Here is a 10,320-nt window from a genome sequence, read left to right as displayed (position 1 = left end):
CAACCATGCAGAGAGCTCTGGCCTACCGATGTCCGCCTCAAGGGAGCCGGGAGGCCTGGTCCCCTCTCACCTCTTGCCAGTTCAGCTTTCTGGGCTGGGTGGGGAAAGGGCCGCCGAGGGTCGCCTCCCATCCCCCACATCCTGGAGGCGGAGGCGAGCAGAGTCGGGTGCGCGCAGAAAGGCAGTCTCGACTCCCTTTGGCCCCAGTGCTCCAAGTCAGCTCTGGCAGCGGCCGCAGCGACCGCCGCGGCCCGGGCCGCCTGGGGGGGCGACCGCGCGCGTCACCTAGACTGAGGAGCGCCGGGGATTTAAATGCCACTGAAACGGTGATCCATCACCGCTGCAGCCGGTAAACTTTCGCAGGCGGCTCAGCCATTGGCTGACAAAGTCACGTGTCCTCCCCCTAGAGCCCTCCGCCTTCCCGCCCCGCCTCTTGCGCACTGTACATTCATATCATTTTTCTTCTCCGGTCCCATGGAGGAAGTGAGAAAGTTGGCACGGTCACCCAGGGCTTCGCAGGACCCAGTCACTCAGTGACAGATGGACAATGCAAGAATGAGCTCCTTCCTGGAATACCCCATCCTTGGCAGTGGCGACTCCGGGACCTGCTCTGCGCGAGCCTACCCCTCTGACCATGGGATTACAACTTTCCAATCCTGCGCGGTCAGTGCCAACAGCTGCGGCGGCGACGACCGCTTCCTAGTGGGCAGGGGGGTGCAGATCAGCTCGCCCCACCACCACCACCACCACCACCACCACCATCACCACTCCCAGCCGGCTACTTACCAGACTTCTGGGAACCTGGGGGTTTCCTATTCTCACTCGAGTTGTGGTCCAAGCTATGGCGCGCAGAACTTCAGTGCGCCTTATGGCCCCTATGGAATAAATCAGGAAGCAGACGTAAGTGGTGGGTACCCCCCGTGCGCTCCCGCTGTTTACTCTGGAAACCTCTCATCTCCCATGGTCCAGCATCATCACCACCACCAGGGTTATGCTGGGGGCACGGTGGGCTCGCATCAGTACATTCACCACTCTTATGGACAAGAGCACCAGAGCCTGGCCCTGGCCACGTATAATAACTCCTTATCCCCTCTCCACGCCAGCCACCAAGAAGCCTGTCGCTCCCCTGCTTCAGAGACTCCTTCTCCAGCGCAGACCTTTGACTGGATGAAAGTTAAAAGAAACCCTCCCAAAACAGGTGAGTCCTGCCGGCTAGCAAACAAACGCTGCTTGATTTTGAAAAGGGGCCGGTGCGCTTAGTTTCCTAGGAAAGTTCATGATTTTGAACGATGGGTTCTTGCTTCTATCTAGTGTCGCCTGGAGTTGTAGTGTGTGAATGTAGGGTGCCCAGGTGTGTTGGGGCAAAGGAGTTCCCGGCCCGGCTTTTTGAAAAGGGCTGAGGTTTAAGTGGTCTAGAGCAGGAAGTGTGTATGTTGGGGATGGGAGGTGTCGGTGGTGGTGGAGTTCTGTTAATATCTACAAACTCCATTAATCACGAGCCCGACCACGCTAATGGTTGACTTCAGGTTAACACTTGACATACACATCGTTCGTCACTGGCGCTTCCCAGCCGGGTTTGTGCTGAGCAGTTAACCGAATATTGCCCCAAACATGAGGCAATCGGATAAGGGTTTAAGAATTTTTACCTTTTCCTCTCTTCTTCCGTTACCCTAGGGAAAGTTGGAGAGTATGGCTACGTGGGTCAACCCAACGCAGTGCGCACCAACTTCACCACCAAGCAGCTCACGGAGCTGGAGAAGGAGTTCCACTTCAACAAGTACCTGACGCGAGCGCGCAGGGTGGAGATAGCCGCGTCCCTGCAGCTCAACGAGACCCAGGTGAAGATCTGGTTCCAGAATCGCCGCATGAAGCAGAAGAAGCGTGAGAAGGAGGGGCTCCTGCCCATCTCTCCGGCCACTCCTCCTGGAAGCGATGAGAAAGCTGAAGAATCTTCTGAGAAATCCAGCTCCTCGCCCTGCGTCCCTTCTCCAGCATCATCTACCTCAGACACCCTGACTACCTCCCACTGAGGTCACTCCAGCCCAACTCTGCAGTCCAGGCTTCTTCCTGGTCTGGGATTTCTTACCCAAAGCACATTCTTAGCTTATCTTCCTTTCTTTACAGTCTCTCTCTTCCTTTCTGGTCCTATCCAGGGAGCTCCTGGACAGGCGAAAGTAGTTCCAGAGAATTCTGCAGACTTGTTTGGAAGTTAACTTCTTAATCCACATCGGGTACCCACATCAGTTTCCGGTGGTCCCCAACATTCCTTCCTCACTGTTGTGAGATTTTTCACACAACCTATGGTTCCTTTCAGATGTCCTTTTGAGGACAGTTCCATTTGCCAGCAGACATTTGCAGGAGGGAGGCATCTCACCTTTAATCTGTGTATTGTTCTTCTCTACCTGGCTCTTAAGTAGGACCCACAGAAAAGAGAGTATCCGAAGGCTCATGAACAAGAGATGCACTGAGTGTGTTTACACAGTTAATTAGCTCCTTAACTTAGTTGGTTTCATGTGTGTGAGTTTGCTGGTTCTAAATGCTTTCTCTCGAGAGATTTATCTTTATACAGATTTTCTAGAAACGCGTAGGTAACTGTATCAAACAGGGTGGGCAAACTCTCAAAACTGATACAGTTTATGTGTGATTATGGGTGAAAAACAGGGGGGGGGGCTCTCTCATTCAAACAGAACCAGATGCCTCAGAAGGTAGCCTCAATTTGTTATTTCAGAGTCAAGAAGGCCTGAGAAGCCCAAAGTTCAAAACGTTTGCTGTGCCAAGTCTTCCCAAACTACCGATTTCTTCTTACTTCTCTGGCCACCCTCCATTTAAAAAAAAGTGATGGATTATTTGTAACCTAAAGGTATTTCAAATCACCCTTTCTATCCACTGTTATAATGGCTGGATACAATGTATTTTCAGCTGATTGTTAATGTGATGGATGGCACAATGAATGTATATTTTGTGTGATTCGTGAGTAGTCTTCTGCATGTCGCACAATGTTTGGATGTCCCTGAAGTACCACACTGAGTTCTATCAGTTATCCTTTGTGAGCCTATGATAGTCCCCATTTCCTGTACAATCATGAACAGCTCTGAGATCCTGGAGGGATGTGATCCAGAGCAGAATTTACGGGTCTTAAGATGTCTGTAATAAAAATATTCAAGTTTCGGGTATGCTTAAGCATCTGCGTGTTTGCCTGGGCTACAGTTGGTGGCTTACTACAAAGTTAGGGGAAGGACATGTGGGGAAGGACAGAAAGGTGGTGTTTATTTGCAGAGAAGTGGGCCTTCCATTGCCAGGCAGCTTGCAGCTTTCCTGTAAGCATATTTTCATCCAACCAATGTCCAGTTAATGCACTGGTCTTTTTTTTTTTTTTTTTTTTTTTTTTACAGTAACAACAGCTCCTTTATTATAATCAAAGTTCAAAATGGAAAAAACTAGTGGAGAAATTTATGAAGGAGATCTATTTTTTGAAACAAACATGGATACTTCCTGGGTCAAGTGCTAACCTTTTCACCTCCAACTGAACGATGACATATATATAAACAGAGCCCCTTCAAAAGCTGAGAACTGTCTTCAGTCAGTCTTTCCTCACATTAGGAAACCAAGAGCAGAGAGATTCGCATTTAATCAGCTTCAGTATAAGGCTTGTTAAGGATTCCCCTTTCTTTGTTGGATAGTCAGGCAGTGTTTCAATATATTCTATCTTTTAAGTTGAGTACGGTCTGTTTTCAGTAGAGCCTTGCCTCTGTTCCCCTATCCTTCCTATCAGTGTCCACCCATCCGACCACTCCTTCACATTTCTGCATTGCACATCTTATCCCTTCAGATTCAACTTTCAAGTCATTGGCGCCATGACTGTAAAGGGTCTACCTTTCTAATTCCATGCCACACCAGGGGGAAAGAAGTTTATACTCTCCTTTCTAGAGTCAGATTCTTCCAGGTGACCTTGTGGAAACCAACTCACATCTTTGTCACCCAAGTTGTTTCTGATCCAGGCATGTGTCAGATCTCAGAGGAAGTCAACAAATGATGGCGTTCAACATGGCTCTCCTAGACCTCTTGCCAATTCCAGTTTATTTTTAACGTATTTCAGGGTGTAAGCAACATTTTCTGAATTTTCCTGATGGTGCTGGGGATGGGACTCAGAGCCTTGTACATTCTAGGCAAGTGTTGGACCAAAAAGACAAGTCTCCATTGTCAGTTTTTTCACACCTATTTGGAGGTTTTGAGCCCTAAGAGCAGAGTAGGAAATCTACAGCATCACAAACACAGACGTATGACTTCCTTCCTTTTCAGAGGGGGCTTTGAAAGGATGGGCTGAGAGAAAAAGCTACAAAACTTGGGAATTTGCAGGCCTTCTAGAGCGCTTGTGAGATTTCCTGCACACCCCTGTTAAGTGGGACGGACTTTGTGGGAGCAGTTGCTGCGTGCATATCAAGAGCTCTGGGAACCCTCCTCTCAGCTGCTGGGTTCTGAGGTGGCCTGAAAGGATTCAAGTGGATGGAGAGAACTTCAAAGAGACCACCCTTTTCTTTCCTTTCCCGCCTGGCTATACTGTATCTTTTGTTTATTAGTGTAAGGCCACAAAGCAAAACAGATGGCTGGCTTTCAAATACTTTAATGTGCTAAGGTGTCGTTTGCATACCACTGTCCTGATTTCAATATCTGAAAGCAGGGTCCGACCTGCTGGAATCCTGGAGATTCCTATCTTTAAGGTGCTGTTTTCATGTAGCTGAGAGGCAAGAGAACGATAAATTACGGCTAAATATCCCTAGCCTTCCCTAGGTTGTAGAATAAATCAGCTAACAAGCAATGCATTTAGGAGACATTAATACACCTTTCAACAAGGAAAACATTTGTATCTTTTTAGCTGTCCCAATCGATTAAATCAAAGGCGTTTAGTGCATCCTATTTCAAAGTCTCTCTTTTTTTTTTTTCTGTTCTGGTCTCTGAGGGGCATAGCTAAACGCCTTGAAAAATGACAGCAATTGTAACGGAAACAACCTAAATAGGGACAACAGAAAATAACATTTGTTCACACGTTTAAAAATGAAACAAAGGTCTTAATCAGGGATCCCGGGTAATTGCAATACAAAATTTGTTTTCAGATGCGCCCTCTCCCTATTTCCTCTCCCTTCATCCGAAGTACTGGCTAAACCTCAAACTGGCCTGAGTTAGGGCTCTGTGACGATGAAGTCTGCTGTGGCTTCACCTTTGAGAGTTTACTTTTGGAGGCTATTCAGATGCAGCGGTGTTTTCCTCTGGGGCAATCAGATTCAAACCGATCAATATTTACTCAGTCTGAAAGGGTTGTTGAAAAGGCTGCTAACAACAAACTGCCTAGCTGCTCACCCCTGTTTAATCTCAGGTTCACCGAAAGTTCAAGAAGAGATGAAGGCAGTGATGGGTCACTTTAGAATGAGTCCCAGCAGTTTATCTGAGCTCTCAGCTAAAGGCAACAATTATAGTTCCATCCCTCCTTGGGAAAGGGGCAACCTTCCTATTATTCTTTTGCTAAACAATGTTTACTAGAAACTTAAAACACTTTCCTCTTCCCTTTTAGCTCTTTTTTTTTGGGGGGGGGAAGAGAGGCACTTCTAGCGGGCCCCCCCACTGCGTCTCCTCCAGTTTTTCTGCCAACCCACTCAGGTCTCAGTTAAAATAAGTGACACTGAATACTTTTTAAAATGTTAACTTATTCCAGCGAAAGAGTTCAGACTTATTTCAGAGGCCATGAACTAAGAAAAGAAACTCATTGGGTCATTAGCGCTAATCTTCGTGAAAGTGTGGGGTAAGACTGAATTGAAATGCGTTGCTTTTGAGCAATATAGATAATCAGAGTCCCGATATCTAAGAGGGATGTTCAGACAGGAGTGGAGGGCAGATCTGACTTGTGAGGAAGAAAATCTCGGGCTGGAAAGCCAGCTTTAATAATTTACACCCTCCTAGAGCATAAACTACAGAGAGAAGGAAGGAAGGAAGCAAGCCTGTGGGGAATGGTGTGTAGGAGATCCCTGAACCTAATTGCTACAGCTCTTCAGAGGTCAAAGTTCATGTAATCACTGCATAAATGCATACTAAATAGGGGTTTATTAAGCTTTCTTGATGGCTGAACATGCCTGTGAAAAATGGCCACTACTGTTTGTTTTTCTTCCTTAAGAATAATTTTTCTCGAAGTAGCAGCTCTAGGTGCTCCCGTCTAATTTACCATTTTGAGAGACAGGCGACCTTTCTGTTGTAAAAATTTGAAGTCGGTGAATGGGCAGTATCTTTCTCTACATTGGATGGGACTGCAAAATGCCTCTCATCCCTAGAAAAGCTCAGGCTCTTTCAATGCACACAAGAACACAACTTAGCGTGTCCATGTCAGATGAGCTATGCCTTGGATGGCTAACTCTGGCGACTCTCCTCAGATAGGAAGCCTGCTTGGTGCCTCACAGAAGCTCTGCCTTAGAACCCCTGGCGCCTACAAGACCAGAATTGAGGCCCATCTAGTTAACCACTCATTTTGAGAATCAGAAGAAGCCAGTGATAATTGATTTGAAGGAGAACCAGTGACCAGTACCCAATTCTTAAATAAAAACCAGGATAACTTAGAGCCCAAGTCCAGCCCAGTTCTAAGTTCTAGAATTCTAATTTTGCTCTTTTTCTCCACTCTTTATCCTATGTGCTTTCTCTCATTCTAGTTACTGTCTACAGTGGAACCACTGAATCGTTGAAACAACCTTTAAATGACATGTTTTTATCATCGTGTTTAAGTAGTACAGTTTTGGCCTCTTACTCTTCAAGGCATACCATCTTAAAAAATACACAGAAAGGGCACGTGTACACACACACACACACACACACACACACACACACGATTTGCCTTTAAAACACAAGCTTGAGAAGAATAAGTGAAATAGTAGTTTCCTTCAAAATATAAAGAAGCTTCAAAGTGCAGGTAACATTTCCAGAGCCCCGGGTCTTCTGTTATTTTCCTGTTTTGTTTTTTTCTTGTTGGGTTTGCCTCCTGACTTGTTCTGACCCATATTTCTTAATTTATCCATGACTCACTCATGTTCCTAAGATGCACAGACTCCAAATCTGAAACATTAACATATAGATTTGTTGTGACAGCACTTTCCACCTTCTTATCCCCATGGGGTCCCACTAATCTCAGCAGAACCTGTTGCCCAAGGACATCAAGGGCTGTCGATGTTGAAGAGTTGAACTGGAACCCTCAGAGAGTTAGTGCCCTGTTTTTAATAACGCCATTTAGTACAGCTGGCTTTGGATTGCCCTGCAAACCAAGCGTCAGTCAGGCAACTCCGTTGTGTGGAGGCTAGCCACACAAAACAACTGCTTTTGCTTTTGGGGGGCGGGGTTTGGGAGTGGGAGTGGACGTACAGGGTACAGGACAACCCAAAGCTCTAATTATATCGTGTAGCATTCCCTTCAGATACTGTGTTTAGAGTTTATTGGAAATACATGAAAAGACCAATGTTTCTTTTTCAGCGTTTCCGGGCACAACTAAAACGCTTATTTCCATCTTTCAAAAATTTGAGTTATTCCAATTAAAAACGTGCTGCACAAAGGTTCAATCACAAAGCTAATCTATAGGCATCAGACTCTCTCGGGTTTTCACTTCAGGCGTGTGTGGTTGATGGCTTAGGAAAAAAAAATATGCAACTGCTTGCAACACAAGATAAAAAAAATGACATTTTTCTTGTCAGACTGGGATATTTTTAGCTGCGTTGGATCTTTTACAAACTATGGCCTGCCTCATGGTAAAGAATCACCGCTCACCACAAGGAGGACAGTTTAGAAGAGGGGGGGACTCCGCTCCTCCGCCCCCTCCCGCAGTCTCGCAGAGTGGCGAGGATGCTGTTCTGGTCAAGTTTGAAAGGAGACGCTCCTCCATTCGGGAGGAACAAATGGGGTCCCTCCTTCAGGGGCAGCTGTGGCAGCCTGTGCCGGCGGCGCTTAGCTGCGGCTTCCCAGCTGCAGGACCGCAGACGGGCTTGGCGGTGCCGAGGGTACCCGCGGGGCCAGCCGCAGGGGCCTGAGATCCGCGATCCTCACCAGCCCTCCCTCCCCCCCCCCCCCCCCCCGAACTCCGCCTCGCTCCCCAGACGACAGCATCGCGCCCTGGGTCCATGCCTTTGCTAGCTCGCTTGGGAGTCAATGGAAAGGGAGTTGGGAGCTCATCTTCCCTGGCTGCAAAAACCCCAACTAGTTCAAGAAACAAGAAAACCTCTGTCTGTATTCTTTTCTCGCCAGCACAGCCCTGCTTCCAGGTGCTGCTGAAGGGTGGCTCCTTTCTTGACCTCTGTGGGATGGGAGGGGTTCCCAACCAAGACATAGGAGGAAGGAGGACCTAGCAGTTTCGCTCCTTAGGAGAAATCCAGGCTCAAGGCCTAGAGAGCTAGCTACCTTCACGGGTCCATCTTTCTAAGGCTTTGAAAGGAAGGCGGCTTGCCTCTCAGCCCCAACCCCAAGACACTTGAGTATGGGCTTCCTTTTGTAACCTCACTCTTCTAGTTCAGTCTTACACGGCAAGGACAGGGACGAGGAGTGACGGGTAGAAGGTTAGAAACGTTATGTCCCTCTGTCTCTGTCTCTGTCTCTCTGCCTGCCTCCCTCCCTCCCTCCCCATCCCGTCAGTCTGTCTCCCCCTCTCCCCGCCCCGCCCCCGTAGTATGTCAGGCTGGCCTGGAACTCAGCAGATGACCTTGAATCTCTGATCCTCCATCCTCTGCCTCCTCAGTGCTGGGATTACAGGTGTGCATCACCGCGCCCGCCCCATCTCTGAGGGGTTCCTGTGGGCTGAGGGAGTGCTCCACTGAGTGAGCTGGGACTTCAGCTCTAAACTCAAGAGTGAGCGCCCAGAAAGTAGCCTTGATGCTCCAACTTCCAGAGTGGAATCAGGCTCCAGCATAGAACTTTCCTTCCAGTCTTACTTTTGTTTCTAGAAAGTTTCCTATTTTACTTTCTATTCTTTTTGCTAACCCCCTCCTGGGAAGACTTTTTTTGGGGGGTATAACCCCTAGCTAGGATGTGAACTAGACTATCCATAATGTTAGTCTTGACTCTTCACATGGATCTCAAGCTTCTTGAGGTCACAGCTCTTGACTTCTGGTAACTTGGAGTTCTTTGTAGCCAGAAGAACTCTGGGTTACGGTGCTGGAGAGATGACTCAGCGGTTAAGGGCACTGGCTGCTCTTCCAGAAGACCCTGGTTCAATTCCCAGCTCCCACATGGCTCACAACTGTCTGTAACTCCAGTTCCAGGAATTTCTACACCCTCACACAAGCATGCATGCAGGCAAAACACCAATGCACATAAAATAAAACCGGGCAGTGATGGCACACACCTTTAATCCCAGCACTCAGGAAGCAGAGGCAGGCGGATCTCTGTGAGTTCGAGGCCAGCCTGGTCTACATGGTCTACAAAGTGAGTTACAGGACAGACAGGGCCACACAGAGTAAACTCTGTCTCAAAAAACAAACAAACAAAAAATCTCAGGTATAATGGGGTTCAAGTATGCATTGTAATGATCAACGCAAGCTGGACACCTTAAGTTCTCATCATTTCTTTGTTGTATTGTCAAATTCCTAATATGAAATATGTAAGCCATTATTCATTGTATAGGTGCTGATATTGTAGGACTCCAGAATTGATTCCTTTATCAAAAATATTATTGTAGGCTTTCCCTTTCTCCCATATATATATATATATATATATATATATATATATATATATATATCCACAGTCTCTGGTAAGCATTACTCTACACTCAGCTTCTGTGAGATCAAGATTTAGATTATACTTATGAGTGTGAGTATGCATACAAAGCTATGTTTTCTTTTTCTCACTTACAATGTAAACTTAGAGAGAAGGGTGGGAATTATACCCAAGGCCTCATACACATGCCCTTCCACTGAGTTCTAGCTCTGTCTCTCGGATTCTTAAACTATAAAATGACTATTCTTGTTAATGTTTAAGTTGTCCTATCCAATTTATGTGGTTTTTCAATTTCCTGAAATTCTGAGTTAGAATTGTTCTGAGCCAAGCCCTATGAGAAATATTTTACAAGTACAAACTCATATAATCCTTACTTAGCCCCAAGAAGAAGCTATTTTTGCTGTCTTGATTTTGTAGATAAGAAAAAGGAGTGATCCAGGATGTTAAGTAACCCATCTACTGAATCCCGAATGAAGCGCTGTTTACTTCTCTACAGAGTTAACTGAGGGAACTGGTATAAACCTTCACCCAAAAAACCTTATTAGGTTACTATTATTCCTTTGGTTTTTTGGGGACAGGGTTTCTCTGTGT

The 10,320-nt window shown here is 46.6% G+C and overlaps 1 protein-coding gene across 2 annotated transcripts; it reads left to right on the top strand.

Moving 5' to 3' along the window:
- Positions 1-344: 344 nt before the first annotated feature.
- On the top strand, positions 345-3,173 carry Hoxa1 (homeobox A1). 2 transcript variants are annotated; one of them, XM_028864227.2, is made up of 3 exons: positions 345-900; positions 1,104-1,198; positions 1,675-3,173. In XM_028864227.2, exons 1-2 carry the CDS (start codon positions 541-543, stop codon positions 1,161-1,163), a joined length of 420 nt encoding a protein of 139 aa, XP_028720060.1. In that variant the 5' UTR covers positions 345-540; the 3' UTR covers positions 1,164-1,198; positions 1,675-3,173. The 2 variants fall into 2 exon arrangements, with proteins under 2 accessions (XP_028720060.1, XP_028720059.1); XM_028864226.2 differs by having other exon boundaries at positions 354-1,198.
- Positions 3,174-10,320: the final 7,147 nt, after the last annotated feature.

This window comes from Peromyscus leucopus, chromosome 3, assembly GCF_004664715.2.
Source record: "Peromyscus leucopus breed LL Stock chromosome 3, UCI_PerLeu_2.1, whole genome shotgun sequence".
In the NCBI taxonomy this organism is placed as follows: domain Eukaryota; kingdom Metazoa; phylum Chordata; class Mammalia; order Rodentia; family Cricetidae; genus Peromyscus; species Peromyscus leucopus.
The sequence above is the reverse complement of the archived record's forward strand: the minus strand, read 5'-3'. Positions and strand labels throughout refer to the sequence as shown.